Raw genomic sequence first — 17,031 nt, forward strand, 5'->3', positions numbered from 1 at the left:
AGAAGAAAAAGAGAGTCAAGAAAAAATATAACGGTACCATGAAAAAGGATAAGAGAGGAAAGAAAATAAGAGCAGATAGTAGTAACCAAGACAAATATTTGAACAAGAAAAAAATCAAAACTTACTAAAAGAAATCCAATAAAACTAACGCAAACCCCCCCCCCCCCCCAAATTGATAACACATTAAATAATTAAATAAAAGTAGAACTGATTAAACAATAAAATATGGCAAATTAAAACAAATAAAAAAGTAAATAGCAATAATGAAAAATGCAGAATGAAAAAACGAGTAGAGTAACAAATAGTGTATGTCCAGAAGTTATAAATCTAAACAAATTGAACATATAAAAGAAGGTAAAATGATAATAATTGGACAGAACTGAACAATAATAAAATATAGCAAATTAAAAGAGAATTAAACAATGAATAAATTAAATACAAAATAAATAGAATAAGCATTAGTTTATGTCTAATAGCTGTTAAACTAAAAACACAACAGATTGAACATGTAAAATAAAGTAAAATAATAAATTATATTTAACTCCTCAAGAGACTTAGAGAGTTACATATAGTAAAACAAAGGTTAAAATTTGTTAATGAGGTTAAAAGCAGACAATTAGGCTTAAGATTTAAAAGCAGCCTCAAAACGGTGGGTTTTTAGATGAGATTTAAACGAGAAAAGAGAGGTATGATGCACCAGCTCAGGAAGTCTAATCCAAGCACATGATACAGCCAGATTGAAAGCACAAACAGGCCGATACAGTACTGTTAACCGGCATTTGGATGCGCGTTTTCGACGCGCTAGCTTTACCCCTTATTCAGTAAGGGGTAATAGCACGTCGAAAATGCGCGTCCAATCCCCCAAGACTAATAGCGCCCACAACATGCAAATGCATGTTGAGGCCCTATTAGTCATTCCCGCGCGATACAGTAAGTAAAATGTGCAGCCAAGCCGCACATTTTACTTTAAGAAATTAGTGCCTACCCAAAGGTAGGCGTTAATTTCTGCCGGCGCCGGGGAAGTGCACAGAAAAGCCTTTAAAACTGCTTTTCTGTGCACCCTCCGACTTAATATTATGGCGATATTAAGTCGGAGGTCCCAAAAGTTAAAAAAAAAAAAAAATTTTAATCAGCCCACGGCTCACAGGTTGAAAACCGGACGCTCAATTTTGACGGCTTCTAGTTTCTGAACCCGTGGCTGTCAGGGGGCTCGAGAACCGACGCCAGCAAAATTGAGCGTCAGCTGTCAAACTCGCTGACAGCCGCCGCTCCTGTCCAAAAAGAGGCGCTAGGGACATGCTAGTGTCCCTAGCGTTGTTTTTACCGCGGGCCCTATTTTAAATATTTTGGTTTACTGAATCGCGCGCACAGGACACTGGCCTGTGCGCTCGCCCGCTCTCCCGTGAACTTTTCTGTATCGGCCTGAAAGTCGGGAATTGGAGGTAAAGGAAAAGGGCATAGACAGGAGGGACGACTGATGAGTGGAATGCAGAAATAGAGATGTAGAGAGAGAGAGAGAAGAGAGGAGAGGTAGTGAGGAGCTTTAGAGTGAAGGTACTTGTTGGTGAGTAAGAAGAATTTGAACTGTATGTGGGAAAGGATAGAGAGCCAATGCAGTGACTTCAGAAGAGGGATTATATGCAGCGAATTTGGTGCTAGATAAATCGCACAACTGAATTTAGGATAGATTGTACTGGAGACGAATGGCTCACTGGGAGACCTGTGAGGAACAGTTTGCAATAGTCAAAGCGGGAGGAGATGAGAGTTGTTAAGTGTTCTATTAGTGTGTTCAGAAAGAAAGGGAAACATTTTGTCAATGTTATAGAGAAAAAAATGAAATGTTATAGCAGAGTTTTGGATATATGTAGAGAAGGAGAGAGAGGAGTCAAAGATGGCTTCTAAGTTATGGGCTCAGGGGATTGGGAGGATGACCGTGTTATTCACGGAAACAGAGAAAGGAGGAAGAGAGAAGGTTGGCTTGAGGGAAAGATAACGAGCTCAGTCTTAGCCATAAGGTGGTAGTGTGACATAAGGTGGTAGTGTGACATCCAGGCAGCAATGTCAGACAAGCAGACTGAGATTTGAGGCTAGATTCCTGATTACATTTCTGGTGTAGAGAGGTAAATCTGGGAATCAACATAAAGATGCATTGAAAACCATGAGAGAAGATCAAGAGCACTAAGGGAATTAGTAGCAATGGAATTAGTAGCAACGGTAACATGGAATAGACTTAGTTTTTGGGTACTTGCCAGGTTCTTATGGCCTGGATTGGCTACTGTTGGAAACAGGATGCTGGGCTTGATGGACCCTTGGTCTGACCCAGTATGGCATGTTCTTATGTATAGAGAGAGAAAGAAGAGAGCCCAGGACAGAACCCTGAGACACACCAATTGATAGTGGGATGGCAGCATAGGATTCACTAGAGGAAACACAAAGCGTTTATAACATTTATAACAGAATGAGAGGTAAGAAGAAAAAACAAGATAGAGCAGGGTCCCAAAATCCAAGTGAGGAAAGAGTATCAATGAATAAGTGGTGATCGAGAGTGTCAAAAGCTGCAGATAGGTGTTAGAATTTCGCTTGTCTCACAGCCTCATCCTACCTTGCTGCCTCCTACAATAATGCCTTCTAACCAGCAGAGGCCCTCAGTAAGCCTTACCACTAACCTTGCTAAGATCCTTCTCGCTGCTTTTGCCCTGCCTAAGTCTCAGCCCTATGTAACACAGCCTTGCCAATGTACTTTTGTTATCTCATGGTGTCACTCTTGACTCTGTGACTTGACCCTTTTTCCTTGCCTCGTGGCCTTTGGGCCTGCTTGCTCTGTGCCTTGCGGCTTTCGGGCCTACTCTGCCTTGTATCTTGCCTTGAGGCCCTCAGGCCAATTCTGCCTTGTATCATAGAAACATATAGAAACATAGAAATGACGGCAGAAGACGACCAAACGGCCCATCCAGTCTGCCCAGCAAGCTTTCGCACTTTTTTATTTCTCTCACATACTTATCTATTTCTCTTGGCTCTTAGTAACCTTTTTTTATTCTGTTTCCCTTCCACCCCCACCATTAATGTAGAGAGCAGTGCTGGAACTGTATTGAGGTCCTTGGCCTGCTCTGCCTTGTATCTACCTTGAGGTCTTTGGACCTCTGTCTAGTACCCTGCTTGTTGCCTATCCAAGCCTTCCTGTAGCATACTGCCTTGGGCTTCTGCCTTGTTGCTTTCGGGCTTATATGTTCTCTGTTCAGTGTTATCCTTGTCTGCCTTGTCTAACTCCTGCCCTAGTCTGCCTTGTTTAGTCCTGAGCTTGGTTAGTCTTGTCGTGCCCTGTCAGTCATGTTTGTTCTTATATCCTGTCCAGTCCTGCCTGTACCAGAGTCCTGTCCTTGCCTTGCCTCAGCCTGCATCTTGTCTAGTTCCAGATCCTGCCCAGTACCTAGTCTTATCTTGCCTCCATGTACCAAGTCCTGCCTGCCTTGCCCAGCCTGCCCAGCTTGCCTCATCCATTAATTGCCTGTCCAGCCTTGACTTGTCTAGTTTGGTTCTAACTTGAATGGACTCACTACCATGTACTGCCACTGTAAAGAACTACTGGCCCCCAAAACCCAAGGGCTCAACTTGCAGGGGAGGGAACTGGCTAGGCAGAAGACCAGCCCCTTGCTCAGTCCAGAGTCCTGCCTTGCAGTCTCATGCTGCTCCTCAGGTGGGTTTCCACGACTCCAGAAACCTTGACAATAGGTCAAGGAGGATAAGGACTGATTAAAGGCTTTTGGTTTTAGCTATAAACAGGTAATTGGAAACTTTGGCAAGGGCTGTTTCAGTTGAATAAAAGGGTGAAAACCAGACTAGAATGAATTACGAATGGCTTGGGATACAAGAAAGTCAAGACAGCGGCAGTGAATATCATGTTCAAGTAGTTTGGAGGCAAAAGGGAGGAGAGAGATAGAACAATAGCCATATGATAGATCTGAGCTCCTGGTTACAGTAAGGAGTTTAAGAGGGAGAAGACGGAGAGGGTGCCTTCCTGTTGTAGACCTGTGATTTCAATATTTATTGACTTTTTGTGGAAGAGAGGGAGAGGAAGGCTTTTCAAGCTTATAGGCCCACAACATGAACTCAACTGGGGAGAGAAAGGCAATTCGCCAGCAGGGTCAGCATGGTTTCACTAGGGTGGGGGAGGGAGATGGGATTGGGACAGGAGGCCCATTCAGCTGTATTTTGTTTTTTATTTAAATCTAGTACTGTATAAATGGCTATTATTCTTTGAATATATCCGGTAAAGTTATCCAGGAACATGTTCTCAGATAACTTTGAAATCTTACTTGCAATATTCAAAGGTAAATACCCAGATAAATGTATTTGCTGATATTCAGCAGAGTGTTTACCCAAATTAAATTTCAGATAACTTATCTGTCTAACTTTATTTGGATAACTCATCTGACGAATATTTGTTTGAAAATAGACGTCAAACGTGTTTTACCATATTCAAGAAAGGGTGACCAAATAGTATTAAAAAAGCAAATTCTTATCCTTGGTCTGGGAAATCATGTTTCTATTGTGAGAATCTGCCATGATTTGGTGAGCCAAATAGATGTCTGGTGCCCTGATACACTCCTAAAGGAAGTCATCATAATCCTGACTACCAACAATGGGAAATGAGTCAGTCTTACAAGGTTATTGCCAACAGACAAACCAATCAGGGTTATAGAACAGCAACAATTTTAACTCTTTATGAGTAATCGCTTTTAGAGTATTGAAAACCCTCATACCCAAAATTAGTCCTACTACATGTTAAAGCTACTTTTCAGGCCACATCCTCTCTAGCAACAATTGGAAGTGTCAAACTATATCCCATGAATTCTGGCAGGTGTTGGATAAGCATGATACAGGATAGCTGTGCAGAGTAAAATGTCACATAGAAACATAAGATTTGCCATACTGTTCAGACCAAAGGTCCATCAAGCCCAGTATCCTGTTTCCAAATAGTGGCTAATCCAGGTCACATGTACCTGGCAGGATCCCGAAAGTTAGACAAATTCCAAGCTGCTTATCTTAGGGACAAGCAGTGAATTTCCCAAAGTGACCTAAAAAATGGATTATGGACTTTTCTTCCAGGAAATTGTCCAAGCCTTTTTTAAACCAAGGTTTTACTACATCCTCTGGCAATGAATTCCAGAGTTTAATTATGCATTGACAAAAAAGTGTTTTCTCCTTTTTGTCTTAAATGAATTATCTAGTGTAACCCCTGGATAGGATAAAACCTTAATGCTGTCCTCAAGGGCATACAGAATTAAAATAGACCCTATCTGCAACCAGTTCTCCATGGATAGTTTTCACTTCTGAGGTCCAGGGCACCCTATGGAGGGGAAGCATAACTTCAAAGCCCTTTTTCATTTACCCAGAAGACACAGCCCTTTTCCCAATACCTGTAGACAGCATTGATAATCTTTCTTATGTTCCTGAAAAAATTGTCTTCAAAAATCAAAATATACGCATATCCAAAACAGTTTGAAATCTCGGCATTCTCATTGATCCGTCTCTCTCTTTGCATGCTCATATCAAGGCCCTTACACAAACTTCATTTTTCAAGCTGCAACTCTTATGCCATCTAAAACCACTTCTGGATCCTCCTGATTTTCGAGTGGTTCTTCAATCGCTTTTCTCTGGTTTGGATTATTATAATATACTTTTCAACAGTTTGCCTGCTTATACAATTTGCTCTTTACAGATTATCCAAAATTCTGCTGCCGGGCTATGAACAGGAACACACATATGCAAACACATCACACCAGCTTTGCAAATGTTACACTGGCTCCCAATTTAATTTTGGATACAATATAAGTTTGCAGTTACTGTTCATACCCTCATTCATAATATTCCTCCACCGTGGATTGCAGCAACACTAAAAATTCATACTCCGTCCAGAACTTTACGCTCCTCCAGTCAGTGCCTTCTAGATACTCCCTCTCCTTGGACAATCCATCTCGAAAAGACTAGGGAACGTGCTTTCTCCATTGCCGGCCCTTTCTGATGGAACTCCCTCCCAAAAGAGATAATAATAGCAGAACCAAAGTTCTTAAAACCCACTTATTTCAAAAGGAGTATTCCATCTGAGCACTATAAAGTCATCTATAATGTCAATAGTTGGGTCTATCAGCACTGTCAATGCCTGTGATTTTGTTTGATTTATGACATTGTTGATGGATTCTTATGTAATTTTATTGTGTGTGTTTTCTTGTACCCCACCCTGAACATAGGAAGGGCGGGTAATAAATATTTTAAAATAAATAAATAATCTCCACAGTCAATAGCAAAAGTGATCAAACAGTGGCAATGTGGTTTCCATTTTCTTTACTAATAGTTGATAACTCAATAGTTGAGGACAAAGTCTACTTTGTGGACTCAAAAGCTCTTGCTTCAATAAACTGGTTAGTCTATAAGGTGCCACCCGCTGCATGTCATTTTCACCATATCAACTGGCTCATCTATGTCCACACGTTTATTCATGCCTTCAAACATATGTAGAAGATTGGGGAGCAAAATTTCCCTTGGCTAAATCCATGTCACTGATGCCTTGGTCATTAAGTATTTTGGAAAGTTGGACCTCATTTGAGCTTTCACTTAAATCTGAAAGGGATATCTCTTGACTTCCTTTCATTACCTCCAGTTAGGACAGTTTTATAAAAAATTGAGGTTAGACACTTTATGTTGTCTCCTTCATTTCCAGGAGCTTAAGAGGCCCAGAATATTGTTCTTTATGACAGTATTATAATTGGATTAGCTGAACAAAGTGGAAACCCGGAATCAAGTTTAAAGTGAATGTGTGACCCTGTTCCCAGGGTGACAGAACTGAGTCAACCCCAAAACAGAGCCTTGGTGCTTGACGTTCTCTTGTTCTTAAACCAGGAAATGGATAATGGATCTGTATTACCTGGGGCAAATGACTTACTGCAGCACATAGGTGACAAGGGACAACGTATAACAGCAGTCCTAGAGATGCAAAAAATGGGAAGTTTGGGAATTTTACCCCCCACCTCCCCCAATTTTTCTTTTCCCAAGGTGAGAAGTGGAAAAATTGTAAATTTTGGAAAAACTGAAAAAACTTCATATGAAATATTTTATCTTTTAGCATAATGAATGAAATGCTTTTCTAGATATGATTTTAAAATATTATCACTACCTGTTCATTACTCTCTCAAAATGCTTGCTAGTACTGTAACTATGTAATCTAAAGATGTAAGACAATGAAAAATATTATATAATTTGCAATTCCAATCCTTTATACTATAGAGTTACTATAAATTTCAAATCCCTGATGCATTTCTGCTTTTGCCCCTCAGCGGGCGCACTGTCATCTTTTCTAGATGAACACACAGGCCTTCCAAAGGCCCTTTTTTGCTTATGAATTGTTGCCTGTCTCCTCCTTTGCTCTGGAGAATGGTGGAGATCCTGTCCTCCTGATTGGGCCACTGTTCATCCTCTCAGAGATGTTCTTTCATCTCAGAGAACTAAGACACTGTCCTTCACCCTGCTGCAAGGAAACAAGCAGTCTATTGCCAATGCCTGCTCATATGGCGAGAGCTGAAAGAAAGTCAAAAGGGGCAGAAAGAAAGTCAAAAGGGGCAGATACTTCAATAGGCCTGTGTGGCTGGCAAAGCCTTGGTAAAAACGTAAACATTTAAACTGGATGGCTTGGAATCTGCTTCCTCCTGGTCCTCACACATTACGCCATGAAACGAGGAAACATCTATGGAAAAACCTCAGCCTCATTACAGGCAGGAGTTGAAAACATACTGTTTATTGAAAAATTAGTAAGAATTTAATTTTGAGTTATATATTAAAGCATATTTTTATAATTCAACCAAAAATAGTGAATTTTTCATAATGTATACGATTTATAAAAGAATCTACTAATCTGATGTTTTCTGAACGACTTACCCAACAAGCTTAGCAATGAGGTAAGGGATTTGCTGTCATATTAAGAGAGGAGCTGAATTGCTCATTAGCTCTGTAAGTGTTTATAATTGCAAGATACTAAATTATTTCATTTTCTTTATTCTCCCTATGTCCCTCACAAAATGCTGCATTCATTTTCAAGCATATGGAAGTATTTCAACACTACAAAAGATTCTAGGAAACATCCCTCCCATTGTTTTGCAAATACTGTCCACTGAAATATGCATTTCCACAAAGCTACAAGGACACCAAAACACACTGTTGCATGTACCAAATGTCCTGCGGAAATAAAGTAATCCTTCATGAGACTATAAATGCGTAAGATGAAGCATTCATAGCAAATTTTCTTCAGCCAGGAATCTTCCTTCTGTTTCTTCAGTAACATTTGTTAGATTGTTACACCCACTGAAGTGCTGAATATCACTATGATAAACATCATCAACACAAAGTATTGATTCATCAAGTAAATGGACATCATCTCAACCAACTATCCAAAAGATTTCCAATAATCACCTTATTTGTGGACAGTTTCGCACCAGAAAATCAAGATAAAATTGACAAAGCTCTTTCAAGAACGACGTGTGTTGTTTCATGTTGCTAATTTTCTTCAGTTAGAAGATGATTATATTACTGTTCCATGTTATAAAGTAACTGGATATTCACACTTACTGCTAGTTAATGCTGTGATTTGTTGGGCTGACAGTCACAGGGTTTTTTTCCCCCCCAGAGAACTGAAGGTAGTTTGAAAGAGGGATTGCTATGATTATACTCAAGAGAGAGCACTTAGAAATGTTTTTTCTTTTCCTAATCCAAATATTGCTAATTTATTTTATTTACATATTCTTGTATTCCTCAAATTTATAATTAACTTTTCAGTGCAGATTACATAAAAACATTCATAAATCAAACATTACTAAACACACAATTGAAGACAAATAAAATCACATACAAATTATTTTATATCCTGCATATAAAACATACAAACATAGCAGCCTGAAATATCATAAAATCAATAATGTTACAAAAGTATTTGTAAGGGGACCCCTCCAATTCTGCCTTACTAATGCTATTGCCTTTAACTGCAATGGCCTCAATGGTCTCTACAGAGTGTGCGCCATAGTGTAGGTGAGAGTGTTTTTGGAGTATTGACACTTCACAATGGAAGGAGTCTTAGTCTTTAAAAAAAAACCCTGCACTCATGATGCAGTAGGATTTCAGGATTTGTAGTCTAAGGTTTCTCATTTCTTAACAGAGGAGTACCTCTAAGACCTGGTCCCTCCATAGGGAAGATCCAAGAGTGTACTTTCTCTCAATGGAGGAATGCTGAGAAGCTGAATTGTTCCTATTTTGCAAGAGTGACTGTGACCCAAGGCCAGGTGCTCAAGCTTTTAAGAAAGAGAAGGAAGGAAAATAGTTCTTATCCAGGGAAGGTGGCTAGGACCCAAGCTTAGGGTTCACGAGTCTTCAAGGAAGGAAGAAGTAAGTTGGGGTCTTGGAGGGATCCCTGAGAGTGTTCCAGAGAAGTGTTACATATCTGAAGATCCAAAAAGAAAGGATTGCTTCAGAAAACAGAGTGATGTAAGAAGATTGTCCTTTGGGGAGTTCAAAGAGGAAGGTCCTACAGAGTTGCTTATTGAAAAGGAATCAGGCAGAAGCTCATCCCAAAGTGCGAGAAACTACCAAGAAGGGGAAGGAGAGCTGCCCTGTAGAAAAGGTACCTGGAGAGACCTAAAGGAAGATGGTCCTTGCTCCTTACAGGTGACTTCCCTGTGAGTGTGGCAGAGTGCTTTTGAACGAGACTGAGATTTTAATTTTATACTTTTTGGCCAGTGCTATGTGGTACACTTAATTCTTGGTGTATCAATAACTTTTGGGCTTTATGCTACTTGTTCATTAGTGTCAGTACAGTATTTTTATTTTGAACAACAATTTTGGTATGGAGTATGGTGATTTTTACCTGGACTGGACTGATGCGTGGAAGAGTCACAGAAAAGAAAAACCCTAAGGACCGAAAAGAAGAACTCCCCCCCCCCCTTTGCGGGAACCTCCAGGAGATCATGGGGCTTGCCCTAGGCCAGTGGTCCCCAACCCTGTCCTGGGGGCCCACCAGCCAGTCGGGTTTATGCTAATATACAGTTTATCGCAATTTGCACTAATTATCTATGCGAAGAGCTAAGTTAGCACAAATTGCGATAACCTTTTCAGACTTTGCAATAAGTGCCAGACCTGATGATTCCCTGCATTCAACCACTGGGGGACCATTGTTTTGAGAGAGAGAGAGAGATTTAGGTATTAGTATAGGGGGTTATGGGCCACTTTGACATTCAAAGTGAGACATACGAACAGAACAGTGGTCTCCTGTGAAGATTTGATGGCCTTTGGAGTGAGGAAACTCACCCAAAGATGAGATTTGTGCAATGTTCTCTCTACCTAGCTTGATGTTACCCTAACTCCTCCTGTTTTTCAAATTTGCATCGCGCCATACGATATGGTGCTAGCGCATGCGTTAAAGATGTGTTTGCATGCGGTAAGGGCCTATCGCATGCGATAAGCCCTTAAACACATGCGAAAACGCCTTAGCGCATTTTGATAAATGAGGGGTTAGCCGGATATAAATAATCTGGCTGTTACAATGTATTTTCAGTGGCACTGCAAAGCTGCTGAATGTACAAGTATATGTGTGCACTTAGCTGGATAAGGCAACCCAGCTAAGTTTAGACCTGCTCTAAGGGGCGTCTAAACTTAGACACACACTGATAAGGCTAACTTTAAATATCGGTAGTTAGGTGTGTATGTTATACGTCCAAATCACTCCACCCCAATCCACCCAGTACACACCTACTTTTTGTGTGCTTTATTTAGCCATATAAGGGACTTATACAGTTAAGCACTGGCCACCGAACATGGGCGCAAATTCAGTGGCCGCTACTTAGTCACATCAATCCCGCTTATCTGACTAAATAGCACTGAATGTGCTTTGAATATTGGCCTCCAAGTAATCAACCTCTTCTCTAATAGCAGTGGGCAATGCATTCCAACTCACTGGTCCTACAAAAAAGAGAGAGCTTGAGGGAGTTTCCTGTAACTTAAAATTTCTAAGTGCAAGGACAAGTAGATTTTACTCTGAAGAGCACAAAAGAGTCATTGAGATACATGAAACAAAAATCTTTGTAAGACAATGTGTGATTTCATTATGAAGTATCTTATGATTAATGGTAAGCAATATAAACTGAACTCGCTATTGACCCAGTAACCAATGCAAATCTCTAAGTTTGGGTATAATATTGTCTCTCATGCCATTGCCAGTAATCAGTCTTGCACTGCATTCTATACTATTTGTAAGCATGAAATAGGTCCTAGCTCTGGCTACCATACTTGTGTGGGACCTCAAATTTAGGAGGTCATTTATCAAGCCACGTTACACATCTACTGCCTGGTAAATGTCTTGCAGTAGTGATAATGTGGGGTATTTTAAATACAACATGTTATTTTACCCCCAATAATGCAAATATGGTAATCAGCTGCTTTGCATGCAAATGTTTTGCAAGTGCATGCAAAGCAGCTCATTACTAAGAAATGTCATGTAAATAAAATTAGACAGTTTCCCTGAAAAATCACAAGCCATGTTATTTTAATCAAAATTATCTACAACTCAGGAGTTCGAGCTAACTTTCCCCAGGAGCACTGAGATGCTAACACAGTCCTTAATGTTCCCAAGGCTATAGGTCAAAGGACCAGAAGGCCCAAAATTCTCCCTCAAAATATGGCCCCCCCACCGAGGGAATTGTGAGACTAATGTAGGGAATTTCTACTTGAGAATTTGGCTGAAACCAAGACCATGCTACAGGAGTAATATCAGCTTCAGTATCAATAATCTCTGATTTGCTCCTGGGCAGTGATGCCTGAAAGGTCTTTACCTAATCATCAAAACATGTTGCAATAAATTCAAACTTAACAAGAGAAAAATCTAAATTCTCTGACTTTTTTTTTTTTATCAGCTTACAAAAGAGCTCCCTTGGCTAATTTTTAGCAGTCCGTCTCTGATTAGAACAACCACCCTTTTTTTGCCCAAGTGCAATTGCTATAAGCTTTTAAAACTGTTAATCTTTTTTTTGTTGCCTCTTATCCTTGTTCCATTTTCTCTCAGCTCTAGGAATCTCCTAGTCGCTTCCTCACTAAATTATATGCGAACATAGAGGAGGAGGAGGTATCTCTTCAGACAGCAACTGTTTAGAAGGGGCTACTTTATTATATGTTTCAAGCAAAATGGAATGCCACCTGTCCACTGACTCAGACACACCCTTAACCTCTACATCGTCATTTCAATCTGACCTTGGTCTAACAGGTTGGATTCTCTGACTTTTTTTTTTATCAGCTTACTTATTAAACAAAAGAGCTCCCTTGGCTAATTTTTAGCAGTCCGTCGAGGAGAACAGACGGACAGGTTTTTAGTTTTCCAATAAGTCTGATTATCAAGTGTTGTCTCTAAAGAAAACCCCAGTACAGCGTGATCAGACTAAGAAGCAGTCAAAGAACACAATTGTGCACAGTTTAACTGAACGGCTGTTTCATGACAAAATAATGTGAAGAGTGTGGCCAGCGAATTGTATAGGCAATTGAAAACAATTGGACTAGTCTTATGGCTGGCATCACCACTAACAATTTCTTGGCATAGGAAGAATTGGTACTATCCACTCAAATTAAAATCACCGATCAGGTTGTTCAAATTTATTGCAGGAAGAACTTCAGATAATAAAATTAATCTTTTATTTATTACAGTGTTGATGGTTCTTATTTTCAATTCCATTTTCTAATTTGCATCTGGCAAATCTTAGACCTGTTCAGATACTCAGGTTGCAGCTCTTTGTAGATCAGTTTCTAGCACTAGATATATTTATAATGACTGATATACTTATGGAATTTAAAAATATAAATGCCTTAGTTTTATATTAAAAAAAGACAAATCTTATGTGCTGAGCTGTACATAGTTAATTTTCCATCTTGAAAATTGTAACATGTAAATATATAAAAATAAATATTATGCATATTTAAATTTTTCCCAAAATTTTAATTTTTATCTAAAACAAAATAACTAAAAGTAAAAAAAACCTTTTTTCCCATCACTTCAATATTTCTGAAAATGTTACTTCTCTAGCCCCCATCACTTCTACTGGTAGGCTATTTCAGGTCTCATCATCTTCTTCTTTGGTTCCCATACTATATCCAACATCCAGGCCTATGTCTTACTACCAAGCTTTATAATAACCCAAACACCCACCAAAATTAGTGAGGCTGCTTTCTAAAACATCTGCCCAACCTCTGCTCACTGACATTAGAATATAAGCCTGACCAGGCTGTATTACCACTCTCTCCCCATTAGCTTATATTCTCTCCTTTGTCCCTCTATGGATGAGCAAACACTGAAACCCTCTCTTTCATTTCTTATGTCTGTTATTGTCCCTCCTGGTCCACCACCTGCCCTTTACCACTGCACTGTGTGTCTATCACAAGCATGTTTAACTTCTATCACAGATTTTGTTGTTACTACTATTGGCAGTAGGTTATTCTATGTATTTACCACCTTCTCAGTAAAGAAGTATTTTCTCACGTGTCCTTTGAACCTTCTTGCAACTTCATATTAAGACTTCTTAGTCTTTGAATTTTCTTTTCCATGGAAAATATCACCTTCCCATATTTTATTGAAGCCTGTCAAATATCTGAATGTTTCTATCATATCCCTCCTTTCCTCCAGTGAGTACATCTTGAATGTCTTCTGTCTCTTTGTTGGGTTTGTGCTGTAAGCCTAGTTTCATTTTAGTAGCCCTTTTGTGAACCATTTTCATCCTCTGAATGTGCTTATAAAAGTTCAGCCTCCAGAAGTGAACACGTAATCAAGGTGAGGATTGATGAATGGCCAATACCAGGGCAATATTACTTCCTTTATTTCCTAATGATACCTCTACTTATGCAACTTAGCTTTCCCAGCTGCTTTATTATATTGACTGGCTATATTGAGGTTATCTGAGATGATTACACCTAGATCTTTTTCTTATCTATCAGTTTCCAGTTTTTGTTTTACTAATGGGTATGTGGCTAATGGAATTTCGTAACCCATATGGCCATTGCTACCATAAGCCACTTGGTGGGCAGAATGGATGGATCATTTGGTCTTTATTGGTGAGGAAATGTTATTTGAGAATCAAAGTACTTAAACAAATTAGACCATTTTGGGATGTGATGATATCGAAATCTGTAGTATTTGCTTTAGTTCTATCGTACACTGATTATTGCAATGCTTTATTCTTGGGATTGCCTGTTAGAACTATCCAAAAGCTACAGATTATTCAGAATATGGCGGCTCGCATAGTAACTGGAAGCTCTCAGAGAACCCCCGCAGAGCTGCCACTACTGCAATTGCATTGGTTACCAGTGAGATCTAGGTGTAAGTTTAAGAATTTGACTTTGGCTTTTAAAATCCGGAAAGGTATTGGTTCATAACAATTGAAAAATCGTCTTAGTTGGTATAGACCTAGTAGAAGTTTAAGGTCCCAGAAAGGCTGTTTTCTAAGGGTTCAGGATGTCAAAATGTTCCAGCATGCCTGTCTGAAGGCAAGATCATTCACCGGAGCAACTTACTGCTTAGTCTGAGAGAAGAGGTAGATATTTGAAATTTAGGAAAGTTTTAAAGACCTGCTTGATGAATGGAAGGTCCTGGTAGAGAGGAATTTAAAAATTTGCCCAGAAGTATTGAGGATGTTATTATGTATTTTGATCCTGTGTGTTTTGTAATTTTATATATTATGTTTTGAATTATGTTGTAAATCGCTTAGGAAGATATTTTCTGTTAGGCAATAAACGATTGACTTTACATAAATAAATAAATATGTCACCATTGCTATGTTATATATGTACAGTCAGTTTTTAGTATAGAAGCTCATTTTCCAAACCCTTAACCATTTGTCCAGGGTATGGAGAAGAAGCAAGGAAGAGGAGGAGGAGGAGCCTTGTGGTTAGAGCAGTGAGCTAAGAACCCGGAGACCATGGTTCGAGTCCCGCTGTCACTGCTGGTGACCTTGGGCAAGTCACTTTACCCTCCATTGCCTCAGGTACAAACTTAGATTGTGATCTCTCAGATCAAATGTCGGTATATAAAAAAAAAATGTAAAGTTGTAGGCTGCATTCCTGTTTGGATACAAGGTGTGCCATAAATAAAAAGGATTAATTGTAATAAACATTTTCACTACTGCAAAAGACCTGAATGCCACTCATTGGATTGTAACATTCCTAGAAGTAAGTGCTTAAACTATGTAATGTAAATCTTCAATAATCTCTAGTGACAGGAAGATTATAGGGGAAATGAATGATTGTGCAGCTTGGACAAAATATTTTTAGTGTTTTTCAAAGCATGGCTGTTGCTGTTTTAAAGACACATAATAGATGGTGGCTCCATGCCAACATTTATCCCAGTTTTCATACATGGCCTCAATCCCTTCTCAGAACTGTAGTCATATCATTATCAAGCTTATATCAGGCATCAGAAATTCTATCAATGGTAGAAAGACTAGAGTGCCATATATGTGAGCATGCAAATATACATAAGTAAATACATTTGCTAAGCTTTTAGTAAAATTTTCAAAACTGTCTACATAGGAGTAAAAAAAAAAAAAAAAAATAGTGAATTATGATGTTATCAGACCATGAATCAGGATTGTGGAGGCAATCACAAATGTTCTTACCATAAATTAAAATAAGGAATTGTAGCCAAATTATGAACAATAGCACCAGACTGAGAAAATGGGAGAGGAGTTAACAGAAAACAAAAGATCTATGATTTCTTATGGGATAGCATAAATGAGATATGAAAAAGTCAATTTTCAAAGACTTCTAACTTTGTGAGTTAGGCACCTAAATCAGCCTTTTTCAAAATGTATTAAGGCTAAATTTATACTCCCAATTTCTCTATATTTAGAGGCCTAAAATGTGAGTTAGGAAGGAGAAAAAAGGTTAGGAGTTTAGCTCTAATTTTCAGCATTAGGAGCCTAAATCTAGCAGAACAGCAAATAAACAGCAGGTCTAAATTTAAGATTCTTATGATAGGCGCCGCCTAACTCAGGACCCTAACATAGGTGCTTAACTTTAGGTGCTCAGCTATTTTTTGAATATGGATCTTCAAGGTTCTATCAGGATACTCAGGTACCTGTGTGTTTTAAAAATGACTTCCAGTTAACACTAATGTAAGACTTTGGTTATTATCCCACTATTAAGGCCCTCACTTCAGCCTCTTCAGTTGCAAGAGCAGCAGAGACTTATTACAAAGTTTGTGCTTGCTCTGCTGTACATTACGTTTGAGGCTGCCACAGACGTCCAGACAGCACTAAACTACCTTACCGGAGTTGTGCTTGCGGCTGGTTTCTGGAGAAGGTGTGGGTGATGGTAGGTAGTCCAAGTGGGATGAGGTGGACTGCGGTTTTTCCTTCATCAGAGTATCACTAGGGTCGTCAAGGAACCAGATAAGAGGCACACCACAAGCCGGCTGCTTGTACCTGGCATGCTGCAGAGCATCCATCATCCAGCGCATCTCTCGCCAGATCTCCTCCATTTGCTAGCATGAAAGAGGAAAACATTTCACTTGGTTTTAGTGCTTTTTTAATTATGAAAGCATATTCAAAATGTCAGGGAATGAGCTAATCCATACAGAGCTGTCTGGCATCCGAGATTAAGAGAGAAGGTTCAGGACAACAAATTAGAATTTAGCAGTATTTTTTTCTAAATCGGCACGTCATGCCCTAAAGTCTAAATGAACAGTGTGAATAAATGGATACCAAAGGAACTGAGAAAATAGTAGAAAGTATCTTCCAATACTGTTCTTGAAAGCTAAAATATAGAATATTGCACTGGAAAGACTGAATATCCAAGCCTGCTTTGGTCTATCAATGTGATCTAGTTGTTTAAACTGAAGACAGCATTCAAAGGCCCCCATGTTTAGTCATCTCAAACTGAATTAGATCTCATCCAGGTCAATCAGCTAAGTGATAGAACACATATTTATAGAAGATAGTTCAATCATACGCTATTTAACAACAG

At 39.2% G+C, this 17,031-nt stretch overlaps 1 protein-coding gene across 10 annotated transcripts in view; it reads right to left on the reverse strand.

Annotated features, from left to right (window-relative positions):
* LOC115075772 (ankyrin repeat and fibronectin type-III domain-containing protein 1-like) overlaps positions 1-17,031 on the reverse strand; it is a 1,084,545-nt gene that overhangs the window by 27,900 nt on the left and 1,039,614 nt on the right. For all 10 annotated transcript variants that reach the window (XM_029576526.1, XM_029576524.1, XM_029576522.1 and 7 more), the window contains one exon: positions 16,336-16,549. In XM_029576526.1, the coding sequence (XP_029432386.1) occupies positions 16,336-16,549 (214 nt within the window). The remainder of the gene's footprint in view (positions 1-16,335; positions 16,550-17,031) is intronic.

Source organism: Rhinatrema bivittatum, chromosome 14 (assembly GCF_901001135.1).
Source record: "Rhinatrema bivittatum chromosome 14, aRhiBiv1.1, whole genome shotgun sequence".
Taxonomy (NCBI): domain Eukaryota; kingdom Metazoa; phylum Chordata; class Amphibia; order Gymnophiona; family Rhinatrematidae; genus Rhinatrema; species Rhinatrema bivittatum.